General features: G+C 35.2%; 3 protein-coding genes across 6 annotated transcripts in view; 1 reads left to right on the top strand and 2 right to left on the bottom strand.

Annotated features, from left to right (window-relative positions):
* The window catches only part of LOC117121564 (oxidoreductase OpS5-like), an 8,640-nt gene extending 8,179 nt beyond the window's left edge, over positions 1-461 (bottom strand). Inside the window, exon 1 of the mRNA XM_033266801.1 lies at positions 450-461. Coding sequence (XP_033122692.1) covers positions 450-461 — 12 coding nt within the window. The remainder of the gene's footprint in view (positions 1-449) is intronic.
* Positions 462-694: 233 nt separating this feature from the next.
* LOC117121569 (laccase-15-like) lies at positions 695-7,393 on the top strand. Of its 2 annotated transcripts, none has more exons than XM_033266810.1 (8): positions 695-896; positions 1,893-2,164; positions 2,635-3,296; positions 4,254-4,504; positions 5,233-5,513; positions 5,876-6,014; positions 6,389-6,531; positions 7,259-7,393. In XM_033266810.1, exons 1-8 carry the CDS (start codon positions 839-841, stop codon positions 7,352-7,354), a joined length of 1,902 nt encoding a protein of 633 aa, XP_033122701.1. In that variant the 5' UTR covers positions 695-838; the 3' UTR covers positions 7,355-7,393. The 2 variants fall into 2 exon arrangements, with proteins under 2 accessions (XP_033122701.1, XP_033122700.1); XM_033266809.1 differs by having other exon boundaries at positions 5,876-6,026.
* Positions 7,394-9,620: 2,227 nt separating this feature from the next.
* Positions 9,621-16,073, bottom strand: LOC117121570 (laccase-1-like). 3 transcript variants are annotated; one of them, XM_033266811.1, is made up of 8 exons: positions 15,952-16,073; positions 15,220-15,488; positions 14,141-14,799; positions 12,729-12,973; positions 11,241-11,518; positions 10,551-10,692; positions 10,284-10,426; positions 9,621-9,759 (listed from the first exon to the last, which is right to left on the bottom strand). In XM_033266811.1, exons 1-8 carry the CDS (start codon positions 15,998-16,000, stop codon positions 9,664-9,666), a joined length of 1,881 nt encoding a protein of 626 aa, XP_033122702.1. In that variant the 5' UTR covers positions 16,001-16,073; the 3' UTR covers positions 9,621-9,663. The 3 variants fall into 3 exon arrangements, with proteins under 3 accessions (XP_033122702.1, XP_033122704.1, XP_033122705.1); XM_033266813.1 differs by having other exon boundaries at positions 14,288-14,799; XM_033266814.1 differs by lacking the exon at positions 10,284-10,426 and having other exon boundaries at positions 9,634-9,759.
* Between the last annotated feature and the right edge of the window lie 490 nt (positions 16,074-16,563).

The following is a 16,563-nucleotide window of genomic DNA, read 5'->3' as shown; positions in this document are numbered from 1 at the left end:
ATATATATGTATGTATATAATAATAATTATTATTATTTGATTATACATTATATATATATATATATATATGTATTACATATTTCTCCTTGTAAAATAATTATATAATACATGGTGATGAGGCCGCTGGTTAACGGCATTAACTTTCCCTCCATGAAAATGACTATTAATTTATCTACTGTATATTACGCATAGTTTGATACTTCCAGAATAACTTATCACAATGACACTGATAACAATGCTTTAAACATACACACACTATGCAAAATAGGCTCCCAGCGGGAGCGTGTGTCTATGCCCCATACCTGCTTACTGTACTATGTTTACTAATAAAGTATCCATATGGGATTTGGTTATAAGGAAATGTGTGGTATTGTATTTTTTATGACTTTTGTACAGTAATAAGATATTTAGATGACACATGATCCATAATGCACCTCCACCGGATTTACCCTTTCTGCCATCTTTAACTGCCAGATCATGACATAGTGTTTTTCCCCCCGACGGGACATATACACAAATATGCAGTTCATATGGCATGACAAAACGATGCTCACTTTCAATATTGAATTTTCTTTGTCAATAGGCTTTTATTTGCATGTTTACTTATTTTGATAAAGACGTGGATATCAATTTCATACAATCTGGTTGTGAAAATATATTTTGTTTCAATTTTTCATTTGGAAAACGATAGGCCCTAACATAAAAAACATTTGCAGGTAATCCTCTGCCTTATAAAAAAATAATTTATCAGTTTATATTTCAAATTTAGATTTTGGTGGATTGAAAGGGCGCTGAATATACTTTTTTATGGAACATTTACTGACGTTCTTATTATAATATGAGGATAATGTCAGTTTCCAGGATATCATATAATTGTTTGGTACTTCTATTAATTGGTAAGTTACCGATATATTACTGACAAATTACTGAACTATTACAACAAAAATAATTAATTATTGTTTTAATTAAATATCAAAGATATAAAGTAATTAAGATATATTGTCTGTCATAAGCTAAACATGAAAAATTCAATTCAATATATGAATTGCATAATGTTCATATTTAAGCAAGTTATTAATTTACAATTTAGAATTTGTATGCGAAAAGAAAAACACCCATCAAATAACCCCAGTAGTTAATAATACTACTGTATTCCTGTATTCTTTTGCATAGAATCTTAAATTGGCTGGAAATAAATTTAAAGATTTTTGTGTAAAAAGTATGTTTCTTGTTGGAAGTTAATGACCTATTCCATTTAAATCAGCCATCCAGAATTACAAATGAATTGTTGATGTTTTCCCCAATTTTATTGGGATGCAGTGCATTTATTTAACTAATTAGGCCTCTAAAGTCCTGTCCAGACTATCAAATTCAAATTGACAAAAACATGAGACATGTCTAAGTATTATTCCGTAAAACCTCGAATAGAAGCCATTTTCCCCCCTAACTTTGAATGGGCTTCTTTTCGAGATGGGCTTCTTTTCGAGGCCACTTTTGCAAAGTAAAGAGGGGGAGGGGGCTTCTTTTCAAAACAATATGTAGGGCCACTGTAACATTAATCTGTATCATGGATGTATTAACCGGCAATAAATCACCTAAACTACTGTATAAACCAAGCGTATATAATTATGGGCACATCATGGCTATATATACGCACATCATGACTATATATGGGCACATCATGACTATATATAGGCACATCATGACTATATATGGGCATACAACAGTTTTTTGTCAAATAAAATTGATAGTGTGTGCAGGGCTTAGTTGCATAATTCTCAAAATTGGATTCATTTTGATCACGAACTCATGAATTCGAATGATATTGGCCGAGATAGTACAATATTTACAATCTGTAAGTATTATTTCGAAAATTATTTCCATCACTGTAGATTTCGCTTTATCTCTGGAGTGTAAAAAATCCGAGAAAAACACTATTAGGGAGACTGTCAAACACGAATGCGAACGCACATGCGAATATCCCCCCAAGCCTACAGTGTGTGAATACCAGTTTACAGCCTCCTGGACCTACACTATGTCAGCATACTGTTTTGACTGTCCTTGGATTCAAGAAGACTGTTTACGAGATCGATGCATGTCAGTTGATGGTACATGTAGGCCCGTCGTAACGATCAACAAGATGTCCCCCGGTCCTAGCATAGAAGTAAGAAAAAAATGTTTTTGTAAGCGGGTAGAATGTCAATCAATATAATGTTCGTCAATATTAGTAAATAGTATAAAGGTTAAAAATAACCGCAAACACATTTTAACAATTTGAAATAATGTATCGGAACCTTCCAACATTTCTGAATCCAAGAGAGAGCAGCCGTATTTAAGGAAAATTGAAGAGTGCTGAAAACGAAAAGCTAGATCTGTGTTCGTCACAGAGTTTTTTTCAGTGTGCACAGATACTCAGAAATCGGAGTAGCTACATAATCATCAGAGTACAAAAGTCACGACAACCAGTTGTAGGTATACGGGCCTACTGTTACCGTAGGGATAACAATCTAATAAGCGGTTTTCATTTAAATATTTTCTATAGACACTTTCAGAGATTTCGTTTCTTGATGAATATTTGTCAAACAATCGGATCATCTATAAAACTTTTTATGAACGTGTATTGTTTTCGAACAGGTCTGTGAAGGGGACACAATTCGTGTTAAAGTGATTAACAAGTTACAGGACGACGGCGGATTATCAATACACTGGCATGGTATGAACCAAAACAGGACAAATATCATGGATGGTGTCTCCATGATAACTCAGTGCCCTATAGCTCGTGGGACATCATTCGTATACAAATTCATAGCCGACCCACCAGGTACCCATTGGTGGCACTCCCATTCAGGTATACAAAGAGGTGACGGAATGTACGGATCATTAATTGTCAGGGCGCCTAAAGAAACCGAAGTCAACGGTGGCGAATACGACTTCGATCTCTCGGAACATGTGATGATAGTAAATGATTGGACAAGTAATATGATAATGGAAAATTTTGCTTTAGGAGTGGATCATACCAGAACACCAAATTCACACACTCTTTCTTTACTGGTAAACGGAATGGGAAGGAACGTTGAATTTACTGACGCAAATGATACTGTATATTATACACCTCGGGCGGAATTTGAAGTGGAGAAAGGAAAGCGATATCGAATGCGCATGATCAATACAGCATTTGGCGAATGTAATCTGCATGTTGCTTTTCAATCTCACAAATTAAATATTATTGGTTCTGACGGACATGAATTTAAGACGGTAAAACAAGTAGATTCGTTTGTGATTAGTCCAGGTGAAAGGTAAGTACGAAAAAAAAATTATTTTGAAAAATTATTATAGGCCTGTATATTATACCACGCTTCTAAAGAACGATCCCCCAAAAGGTCTAAATCCTCAAAGTTTGTATACTTTATTGTGCTACAGTACATTAACACATAATTTATAGGTAGGCCTATACGATACAATCTTTTAAAAATAGCATAACTATGGACTGCAAAAAAAAATCGATTGTAAAAACGATCCGATTCAGAATACAATAACTAACACAAGACTAAAATATTTTGCCGCTATTTGAAAAACTATTTGAAATGCATCAAATCAAATCAAATATTGAATTCTTTATTTTCCATACAAATGCAGTAAAAGAGCATAATATAATCGAAACAAATAAATTCAATGGAAGGAGGCAACAGTAAGTTCTGCAAGAACAACTCCCAGAGCTTTAGGACGTAGTCACCTTTTATAAAAAAAAAAAAAAATTACCTGTACCATTGTAGAATTTGTTTTTTTGAACTCTGCCTAAGTCGAATCAAATATACCATTAAAAAATTGTTCGACTTACAGATTGTTAATTAATGGATAACACAATAATTTGGCTTGTAAAATAAGTTCGACTTAGAAATTATTCGAGTTAGGCAAAGTCGACTCAGGCAAGCTTAACTGTATATACATGTGTAAAATGTAAAAATAAAATAATTCCAATCCGGATGGAAATACCTTTTTATGAAAAATAAAGTACATTACCAGTCAAATTATATTTGTAACACAAATGGTGATGAAAGGGAAAAAAATATTGAAAAAAGATTTCTTAAGGTTTCATTTAAGACTATTGAATATGTGCTTATTTGGTCATCAGAAAGCATAATTTTGATGATTTGCACGTCGTACTAGAAGTATAATTGTTGATAGAAAATCTCGTATTATATTGATGATGTTCGGATGCTCTTGTATAAAGATAAGTATTTTACTTTCTCTAGGTTGGATTTCGTTTTAACCGCCAATGCAATGCCTTCAACGTATTGCATATCTCTCCTTGGATATCCAGAAAGCGAATGTAACAGTAGTGGAGAAGCGATATTGAGATACAAACAAGCACCAAATATTGAAACTCAATGCACATATGATAATAAATCGCTAAATCGTACCTTCTCAACACTGAAAGACAGTCATGTCGAAAGAGTCTTAGATGGAATTCAATACGTTTCCTTAAGTGATACCTTTGCACTAGGTAATATGCTTTTTCTCTCTTTTTTTTTTCTATTAACCTACTTTATGACTAGAGCCAACTTTATGAATGGGGGTCATGTGTTTACATTATGACTATCGAAACCGTTTTATTGATTATGACTAGAGAACCTTCAACCTTTTTTTTTTTATAAACTTATGACTAGTGAGTGAATAGCGAGCTTTATGACTAGCGAATATTTGTTTTAATACCCTTACTTTACTAAAATGTATTCAAATTGAGAATTTTCGTAACAGAAAGAAGACGCTACCCTTACTTCAAAAGCTCACTAATAACCCGATCTGGCGCAAACGTCTATGCTATCCTCTTGTCAATAAATTAATTGTTACCCTTACCTTTTGGTCATGATATAATGACAGCTATTTAAATTTCGAATGGACCCCGTGACCTTACTGTGAAATTTTTTTTATAAAATCACAACATTTCGCCTTATAATTAGCAAGCAATACTGGTTTAATTAGTGCTATATGATAGTGTGTTACGGTCAATGTGAACTATGAACATATAATCAACGGTGGTCTTAGGTGGATATACTGAATTCCAATATGGTTGCTATATAAATCCTATACCGTATTCCACATCACACAATTGATTTCAAAATCACCATACAAACGGGACACATTAAAATATGAGTCATTTGTGAATTGAAGATTGTACCCATCAGTGACAAAATATATTTAAATGACTTGATGGTACTATTTTGTTTATAGAGCCTGTCCCTTCAGAACTATATAACGTGGATGAAAAATACTACATAGTAATTGACGAGTATGCGCAAAAACTACACAAACAGCCACATGATGAAACCGGAATAGTAGCATTAGTACTTCAGATGGATGGTGCTGAATTTAAATTTCCCGAAACGCCTTTATTGACTGCAAAAGCAAGTTTTATTGAAACGTGTCATCCAACTCAAAATAGGTCAGCATACGAAAGTTGTATTTCACAACTTTGTCAATGCACCAACGTCTTGAAGGTTCAGCTTGGACAGGTCAGCAAAAACAAATAATTTAGTATTGCTTTTTACATGCTAGTTTCAGGTGGAAAGACAAAATAGCAAAAATATAGAAATACGAATAAAATGCTTAAGCTTCAAGATCAAGGTAAATCAAAGTAAATAAAATAGTCAAGATTATCTGCACCATTAGCTTTACTTTAAAATACTGTGTTGCGTTTATGACGGTTTTTGCAGGAACTACTGCTACTGCTCCTGCTACTGTTACTGATATTACTGCTGCTGCTGCTACTACTGCTGCTACTACTTGAATAGAGGATATGTGTAGGCTTACGTAAATTGGCCATATGTGAAGCACATCGGCTCTTAAACTAATTTCTCTGTTGTTTTCACCGCAGGTGATTGAGTTAGTACTTCTGAATAATGTCAATTTAGTACCTCATCCTATGCACCTACATGGACAATCATTCCGTGTTCTAGCTCAGGAGTCTATAGGAGCTATCTCTATCCAGAAACTCGAGAGACTTGATGACCAAGGTAAATGTGATGGTAATATATAACTGTTGTATTATCTACTAATTTTTCTCATTCAGCTGACGACTATACTGCTAAGCTGTTGCTGCTGCTACCACTACCACTAACAACACCAACACTACAACCACCACCACCGCCACTACTACCACTACTGCTGCTACTGCTACACTACTTATAAGAAAACATATTTCAATAATAAATAAAACAAAATCATTATAATATAAAATAGTGATAGTGATGATGATAATGATAACATTATGATAATGAGGATGATGATTATAATATAAATTATATTTTATTACTGATGACGTTGATGATGACAAACAATATTAAAAAAATGTAGGCTATCACTGTATACTTGACTACATTTTACGTAGGAGAACTCAAACGAATTGATCTGGATAAAGCCGTTGTGAAAGACACGGTAAATGTGCCTCAATACGGTTATGCAATTATCAGATGGAAAGCTGAAAATCCAGGATACTGGTTCTTCCATTGTCACGTTAATTATCACTCAGAGGTAATAATCATACATTCTATATTCATAATCAGTATATAAATAAGCATTTATATAGATAAACTCCAAACCATCTTGCAGCAATTTTGCTTCTGTCACAAAGTGTACGGTTTGGCCAATTTTCTGTGGGTCTTAGCTGCTACATTCGAAATTCAATGAAAATTATTACATTTTTGAGCGAAGAGGTCATGTTTTGTTGTTACATTTGTGGGCGTTATCACATTTGTGGGCGATGATCGGTATTACAAGTTCAAAGTTCAAGTTCAAATTTATTCGCCGTTTAAAGAGAAAAAAAAAATCATCGAGATACATATTATAAATTGAATACAGTAAAATCAAACGGTAGGGAATGCCCAATAAGAGCAAAGCTCGATGAGATGGCCACCCTAAGTGAGGTGCCCGAGCAGAAAAAAATATATATAATATAAATGACAGTGCACTCACAATATAGAAAAAAAAAATTTCTGGGCGCAGTTTGTTAAACATTTGTTGGCGCTGGTTGTAACATTTTTGGGCATTATTACATTTTTGGGCGCTGTGTTGTTACATTTCTGGTTATTATTACATTGTGGGCGTTTTCACATCTGTGGGTGCAACACAAGCCTATGGATGGCCGACGAAAGGGGCTCTCCTCTTCCGACAGCAGCAATAAGATCTCGACCGAAGTGCGAAATTGTTGATATAGTCAAGACAAAAATCAATAATTTGTTCAATATACTTTGTTTTCTAGTTCGGCATGACAATGGTTATTCAAATTGGTGATGATGAAGAGATTCCAAGACCACCAGACAACTATCCCACATGCGGATCCTGGTCACCTGATTAACCAATCAGCATACGGCTCATGGCTATGTCTTAAGTTGACTGCAGATTCGGATTCACTCCAATTTTAACGAATTCTATTTCTAATCAACACATTATGTTCGATTTATACTTAAATATGAATATATTTGCAAAAATATTCGTATTTAAGTTTAATTCGAATATATTTACTAAATTATTAGTTAATAAAATGTTATAGTCCCCTACCCTGGTATCATTTGCAAGGAAAGTCTCATGACAGCAACGTATATAATAACAATGATCATAGTGTAGATGTGTAGAGCGCCGGTATCCATCAAATAATGGTCAGCGGACGGTATGATGATAGTCAAGCATTTTTATCACCTTCCACAGTAAAAACGGTCTCAATGCGCTTTTTAGCCAAGTACAAATAAACTAAAATGACAAGATACTCATGGCGCCTGATTTGTGGACTAGTAGCTCGTCCAGTGAATTTCTTCGGGCTTAAGGGTCCCTTTGTGCCTGCGCAGCCGGTACAACTCTTGTAGTCCACCACAATGGTTTTCTGTACCTGTACACCGTGTATTAGGCCTATGTACAATGGGCCTACTTTTTATACTCCTTATTCGAGAAGACTTGTTCTACCACCGACCCAGACGAGACTGCAGTTCGAACCAGCGCCGATATGACGTGTTGCTTTTGGGGCAATCCGAGTCAGCCATAATTCATTTGTATATTATGTACTGTACTGATGAAATATATGAATATAGCTTATTGTCTATTCAATGAGAAAATAAGTAATACATTACTTGAGACTGTTAGCTATCAAATTTCATCGAAAAAGCGTCACATAAAATGTGATGGAACATAGAGTTGAACACGTTCAACATTTTTTGATACAATTTGATAATATATGATATGACTTCATCGTACCCATATATGAGCAAATCACATTTTTGTCACATCAAATTTCATAGTGTAGACAAAGCTTAATAAAAATAAAAAACATACCAAGAGACGTTACGTATTATATCAAATCTTATTTGAATTTTATTTCTGTGTTCTTTAAGACTGGTCCCAATGTTCGACATTATAGGTCACGTGCAGCGAGAAAGCAATGCTTATATTTTAAAAAGACTTTACATTATTATATATTATTTAACATTTTATTTTTAATGAAAATTCAAGATTCTGCAGTATAATTAATATTTGCTTTCTTATACCTTTTTGTAACCTCAAATAACCTAACTCTACTTTGAAATATGATTTTTTGAAGAGTTGAATGAAAAACGTTTGTAGGTCTAAATTAGTGGAAATTGAATTACGTCATTCTTTGTCGTTCAATGTTTATACATGATTTTGGCCCTGCTCTTTTCTGATTTAACAAAACAGAATATCACAAATTAGTAAATGCATTGATGTATAAATATACCAGTATATTGCATATTACTGTAAACCATTCACCTACTAAGTAAACTATATACATTCATTATTTATTTAAAGCTCTATTGACAACGAACCGGACCTATAACTAATTATACTGCAATCTCAGATAAAATAAATGTACATGATTTTGCAATTACATCTGAGTTCTATGATTGGCTGTAAGCCAGAACATTTTATACCTATACGCTGTCATGGCGTATCGCAACCAAATAAATAGATATCTCTCACAATGATAAATCCAACATTAAACAATCTCAGTCCATAGGAAACCTCGGGGTTTTCTTTAGTGGTAAGTGAACAATGTCATTATTATGTACCGTAAATCACTCAATTACAACATCAGAAATATCTCCCAAATCAGAAAGAGCATAGACGAATTTGTCATAATGCTGTTCGCTGTTGGTACAGTCCCGTCTCGATTACTGCAATTCTCTACTTCAAGGTTAATTTGATAAGAAATAAAACGGCTCCAACTTATTCAGCACTTGTTACCAGTTCGTAAACGCATCACTTTCAAGATCCGAACTTTTGACTTAAAAGTGTCTCATAGTACTTCTCCATCTTACCTTCAAGAACTTATAACTGTTTATACTCCTTCACGTGCCGGCCTTCGTTCTGAACTTGATTCTTTCATACTATATTAACCAAGAACAAACTTAACATCTGTCCCTAAAGGCTTTTATGCATTTTCACCTATTTTCTGGAGCTAACTCCACTCGTTACGATCCAAAGTGCCGTGAGAGTCCGGTAAAGAGCGCTATATAAATGCCAAAATATTATTATTATAATTATTATTATTATTATTATTATTATTATTATTATTATTATTATTATTATTGTTATTTATAATGAAATTGTGTATGCATTGTGTTCACTCAGATCCTGATGATACCGCACTTCTGGAAATTAATCAGGAGACCATGGCCCGCAGGTTGGGAAGTCGGCATGAGGTTGTGGCATCTCATCTTGATCTCCAACCTGAATTATCATTGTCATGCCGGACTATGAAAAAAGGGAAACAAGATAGTAACATTTATGCAGTCTTTATTTCATTTTATTCATTCCTTTACTCATTCTTCCAATTACTACGTTACTTGCTCGTTTAGTCATTCCGTCCTTCCTTCATTTATTCATCTATCACTCCATCTAACCATCGTTCATCCACCAATTCACCAATCCACAATGTTATTATTTTTAGCCCATCATCAGCGTCATCATCATCATCATCAACGTAATCATCGTCGCCGCTATCACCATCATTGTCGATATCGTTGTCGTCGTCCTCATCATCATCATTATTACCATTATCACCATCATTATAATTATTTAATATTATTATTACACGATCAGCTTTGTACTGTAAAATGTTGTACTGTAATAAAAGTCAATATAATATGTATATTAATCATATAATTATACCGTATATTATATTACATAACGTCGTAAGCTTATATCATATTTTACAATGTAGCTCTCTCAGTTTTGTGGAAGTACTGTTTGTATGTTGTGTAAACTAAGATATTTACTTCAGAGTGGTAGTCTACGTGACAATGGAAGAACCAAAAGCCAGGATTTTGAGCCTTCCATCTGATAATGGTATAACCGTATTGTGGAACATTCACCGTGTCTTTAACGACTGTTTCCTCTATGTTTATTCTCTGTAGCTTTCCTAGAAATTGATAATTATAACAATAATGAATAGTAAATAAATAGTAAATCATGATGAGTGTATATATTTAAATAATATATAAGTAGCCGTTATTTTTTTACATTATTAAATTTAAAAATATTACCTCTTTTGTCAAGCTCAATTATGTTTTCCCGGTCTAGTGTGTCATTGAGATTTTGCTGACCTAGGACTCGAAATGAGTGACCATGCAAATGCATCGGATGTGGAACGATATTCACATTGTTGATGACAACAAACTCTACAACCTGATAATAAGTTTAGATATTATTAACTGATAATAAATTTAGATACTATTGTTTTTAATTCTCTAGCAATCAGTTTTGGCTTACATGATATATATATATACACGGTATATATCATGATGAGTAATGTATATCTAACATGTTATAGTTCTGTCGGGTTTCCAACAATTCAGAGACAACAAATCTCTACCTTTCTTTTTCTCCACTGCTTTTCTCATACACTAAACTTTAACCTTTTCGTTGGCAATTTTAACGATATTAATGACATATTTTTTCAGAATTTATCTGACAAAATTATATATTTAAATCAAAGTGCGTAATTGAAGTGTTTTTAATGAAGTGTACTGTTATTCAATAATTTTATCTGAAACATTTTTCATTATTTTATGCTGTTGATGATGATGAGGATCATGATGGTGGTGGTGATGATGATGATGATTATTATTATTATTATTATTATTATTATGATGATGATAATGATAATGATGATCATGATCATGATCACGATCATGCTAATGATGATGGATGATAATGATGATAAATAATCTCACCTTGCCAAGTTCTATTTTCATAAGGTTGGTACAATAGCAACTACTGGCATTGCACGACTGATAATATTTCTCCTGGTTAACGTGACAAATATCGATGTTACTAATGTCCTGGTTTACCAAAGGATGCGGCGGGAACTTAAATTCCACATTGTCCATCTGGAGTACCATTCCAGAAATTTGGATGAGCTGACCATTTTCCTTACGTATTGCTGACACAAGAGAGTTCAAAGTGATATAGTATTGCTCATCAACGTTGTATAAATCAGGATCTACTGGCACTTTGAAGTAAAGACATTAACACAGATTAAGCATTGTATTTAACGCCAGCCACGTTTATGAGAATATGGAATGGCGCAGCTGTTAATTTATATTAAAAATTACTCTTTGTGTGACTGGAGCACCTTTAAAAAAAATCTGAAGGAACATCATAACCCAGATCTTTATGTATTATAATCTACTTTAAATCATTGGTGAAATATCGATTTTGATTTGACTATTTTATAATTTAAATGGAACTAGTTTTATATAGGATTATATATTGATGATAGTGACAATGGCAACGTTGTCGTATTGATTAAAATAATGGCGCTAAATGATTGCATTAGAATGTATTATATATGTAATTGTAATTTCTTTCTCTTTTATTATAATAAAATAAATAAGATCTACGTTTTACTATGTTGTATAACCTGCACGTGGCCAATGGCTTATAAACGTCTTTCCCGGATCATCCATCATTTTACAACCGAGGCCATAGACTAACAAAATATGCTTAAACATCAGATGATCTCATCCTAACGAAACAAATATTTTAAAACCCGACAATCTTTTTTTTTTTCTGATAAACCAATTGTTTGGAACACAATTGGCAAAATTTGTTTTACCGCCCAATTGGGGTATTTTACTGTTTTACTCAAGTGCTGAGGGTCTTATCCTAGATAAGCCAATCAAGCTCAATATATAAGTTAGATAACAATAGACCTTTCTGGAGTGTCAACCCAACTTCAGAACTGATGAATAAGAACAGGTCCACGAATATTAGCACGTCTCTCAAACACGCATGCTGTCCCACGCACGCACGTGCTTGCGTATGTATTTTACTAGGACCTTAGGAACAATATCCAAGGAGTGGTGCTTAGCGGGAAAGGTTCATTATATATAAAAGCAAAGAGAATAAAACTGCAAGAGGTCCGACTGCCGGGGATTCTTTGGAACGCAATCCTATTTCAAAAAGTACTACCTAAAAGGGGCGTGGCCCTTAAAAGAACGTAAAGTGCGTTCATATTGAACGCGTGCTGCGTGTCTAGAATGTATGATGGAATTCGAAACGCAGCACGCGTTCGATACGAACGACTTTTACGTTCTTATGAAGGACACGCCCCTTCGTGGGAGTAATTTTTTAATGTTCCATTGCTTGTATAAAAATTAAGGGCAGTCGGACCTCTTGCAGTTTTATACTCTTTGATAAAAGTAATTAAAATAACCTACCAAGAGAGTGTGTGTCACGAAGAGAATAGTATTCTTCGGAGCCAATGGAAATCGTATTATCAAAATGGATAGTTGAGAAAACCGCAGCACCAGTTGGTTTTCTATAACAGTCAGGTTCTTCGTGGCTGGCACCTTTATATTTCAAGATGGCCGTCCCGCTGCTTCCACATTGGTTTGTAGGAAAACCATCAAGAAATATACAGTAAGAAGATGGTGTATTTGAGGCTGTTAACACAAAATCTATCCTGAGAGAAGGACAAAACCTTCTATGAACATGTTTTATTAACATTCTGACATACGGTAGTCTTACCACAATGCTCACATTTGCATTTGGTATAATAAGTTTTTGTGTTTGCTGAGACACTACTGGTACTACTACGGTTGTGGACTGCCCACCCACACCCCCCGACCCCTCCCCCTTCCCCCAACTTCCCGGTCGCTCCTTCGTTTTTAGCTTTCTGTGACGTTTTTAAATACATTTTTACACATTCGAATTCTAAGTTTATGTATTGTGATTTTACTCCAAAAAGATAACACTAATAAATATATTAAGGCCTTCAACAAAACGAGCCAATTTAAATCAATATATATATATATATTTGACATGTATTTCAACAAAACATAGACTGGCGATAATGATGATAATAAAAATTCCCCAATCACTCGAAAGACTTTGGCTTGGAAAAGGGCCTAATTGGTATTTGTTTGTGAAAGAAATATTTGAATTGGATGGGGGCCCGGTGGCTTTAGCCATTTAGACCTCAGCCGGAGCTATTACGCCACTGCTAGTGCTGCTACTGCTGCTGGTGGTGGTGCTGCCACTGCTTCTAGTGCTAGTGCTGCTACTGCTGCTAGTGCTGGTGGTGCTGCTGTTAGTGCTGCTAATGATGCTGGTACTGGCGCTGGTAATGCTGCTGCTGTTAGTGCTGGTGCTGCTAATGATACAGGTACCTCTACTGGTGGTGGTGCTACTACTGCTGCTGCTAGTGTTGGTGCTGCTAATGCTGCTGCTGATAGTGCTGGTGCTGCTAATGATGCTGGTGCCTCTGCTGGTGGTGGTGCTACTACTGCTGCTGCTAGTGTTGGTGCTGATAATGCCGGTGGTGGTGCGGCTAGTGCTAGTGCTGCTAATGCTACAGGTGCTTGCGCTGCTGGTGCTGCTAATGATTGTGCTGCAAGTGCTGGTCAATTGTGCTGCTGCTGTTGCTGATGCTGCACCAACACTCATCGCAGCCCCAACCCCCGTCCCCAACTCAGTCCCCTTCATAGCCCCGTCTCCACCGACCCCACCACTGCAACCAACATTACCATCACCACCACCACCACTATCGCCATAACTACTAACACCTCCACCATCACCACCACCACCACCACCACTACCACTACCACTACCACTACCACATAGGGCCTACCTTTCACCTGGGACGATGGTGAAGGATTGTGTCTCTACTGGTTTTACCTCATAACCATCTGTGCCAATGATAACCAATGGATGTGACTCCACAGCGACCAGTATGTTACATTGACCAAACGCGGCGTTTATTACTCGCATACGATACCTCATCCCATTCTCCACTTCAAACACCTCTCTCGGAGTGTATATAGTCTTTTCATTTATGTCATTAAATTCCACGTTTCTTCCTTTTCCGTTTGCAACGATTGTAAGCGTGTGTAGAGAAGTCGGTTTGCCGGGATCAAGGGACTGAGCAAAATTATTTAATACTAGATTACTTGTCCAATCGTTTATGAGCAGAACGTGATTCGATAGATCAAAGTCGTAATTATTCCCGTTAAACTCTGATTCTTTTGGTAGCCGGACGATCAATGAGCCGTACATGCCATCTCCTCTGTGTAGGCCCGTGTGTGAGTGCCACCAGTGAGTTCCAGGCGGATCGGCTTTGAACTTGTATACGAATGATGACGCGCGTGCTATTGGGCACTGAGTAACCATTGACACGCCGTCCATCCAGTTGGTGTTGACTTGATGTATACCGTGCCAGTGGATCGACAATCCACCAGCATCTTGCAGATCATTTTGAACCTTCACTCGAATTGTATCACCATAGCAAACCTTGAAAGAAAATTATTTTGAGTGATAAGAAACGTATTAACTACACTGATATTATCCTTTTTTCAATCTGCCACTACTACCAACCGCAATGAATACAACATTTTTCCCAGTTTTTAAACACATCAATGCTGTTTTCATTTATTTTTAAATATCGATCTAAATTTATTTAGTATTAATACAGGTCTCCCTCAAATTAATTCCATGGTATGTAGCACCTTTTGTCTGATTAAAAAATAATAAAGATAAAGATAAATAAAGATAAAATACATTTGTTAATTTGGGACCACTGAATGAAAAGTGGTTTTTAATTGGAGGTGGTCTTTAATTTGAGGGGTCTAAAATTAGAAGTAGATATGTTTATAGGCCCCTCTTTATATTTTCATTTGATATTATATTCATAGTGGTAACGTACGTTCCTACCTGTATACTAGGTCCTGGTGATATGTCATTGGTAACTATCACAGGTCTAACAGACCCTTCAATTGGTATGCAATTGTGTTTGTAGCAGTGCTTCAAAGTGGTTGGGCAATCCAGACAGGACGATCCCATTGAGTTGGTCCAAGTAACATTGAACTCAAATTTACAATGTTTAGGCTGCGGTGGATATTCGCACTGACGATTACAATTACTCTTTTCCATTATTTCAACGAGTGCCACATTTGTTTGGCAATCCAAACACCATACGTAGCCTGTGTAACAAATATTATTTAGGGAAATATCTTCTTATAATGGTTACATAAGAGTAATGATGTCGTCGTAATAAACCACGACCGAATCACAATATATCAGATTATGTGTTACTTTATTGTGTACAATGTATTGTACGGTACCGTATAGTTTCCTTGGTGTAAGCCCCAAGACGTATTTCCAGGTAGTGAATTGGGCAGTTGACATAGGAAACAATCCCCTCTTCAGGAGGGTGTGCCGTGTTATTTACGTGCTTTGTTACACACACAATCAACGACTTAAACGTTTCATCTGAAAGCTAAGTTCAGTTCTCTAGCTAGTGCACATAAAGATCAGCGGACAAAACTGAGCAAGCCGTGGTTAAAGTTTTTCATATCTTACAACAAACATAGGTCATTAAGTAAACATTTAGAAAATATTTAAAAATAAATTTAAATAAATGTTGATAAATAAAAAAAAACTCACCATGACTGTTAAACCAAATAAGTAAGGACAGCAGTTTCAGCCTGTCCATGTCTCGAGGGACTAAAGGCAAATTAATACGCTACATCATCCCTGAAAATTCATTAAAAAAAATAGCATATCAGATTTTAATATGCAATGTATAAATACACATGTATATGTATAATGGATGTAGTGTATTTCAACTGGTAGACTCTATTATTAAATAATAGTGTTATTAAAGCGGGTGTTACATATACTTAATAATTAAAAAAAATATATTACAACAAAATTTATTCATACTGGCATCACTCATAATTTATGTTGTATAGCAAATTGCAAAAAAAAAAAGTTTTATTATAATGATCTAACAACACATATTGACGTTAGGATGTTTTTTACACACCTTGCAGTAGCGTTGCTTTTTTAAATTAATTGTCTGGTTATATGTAATATTCGCTCTTAGAATGCCCAGAAGTGTCACATATAAGTAGATGACCGAAAACGTTCGTGTACCTAATACATAACTTTTCGCAACACTAAATTTTCCAGAAAGCAGGTTTAGTGTAAACGTAAGTAAACTACAAAAAATAGAACCAGAGCATTCGGACAACACGATTCCTTACTGAATAGTAT

The sequence above is a fragment of the Anneissia japonica genome, unplaced genomic scaffold, assembly GCF_011630105.1.
Source record: "Anneissia japonica isolate Jap-2015-1 unplaced genomic scaffold, ASM1163010v1 scaffold3217_len398964_cov164, whole genome shotgun sequence".
Taxonomy (NCBI): domain Eukaryota; kingdom Metazoa; phylum Echinodermata; class Crinoidea; order Comatulida; family Comatulidae; genus Anneissia; species Anneissia japonica.
The sequence above is the reverse complement of the archived record's forward strand: the minus strand, read 5'-3'. Positions and strand labels throughout refer to the sequence as shown.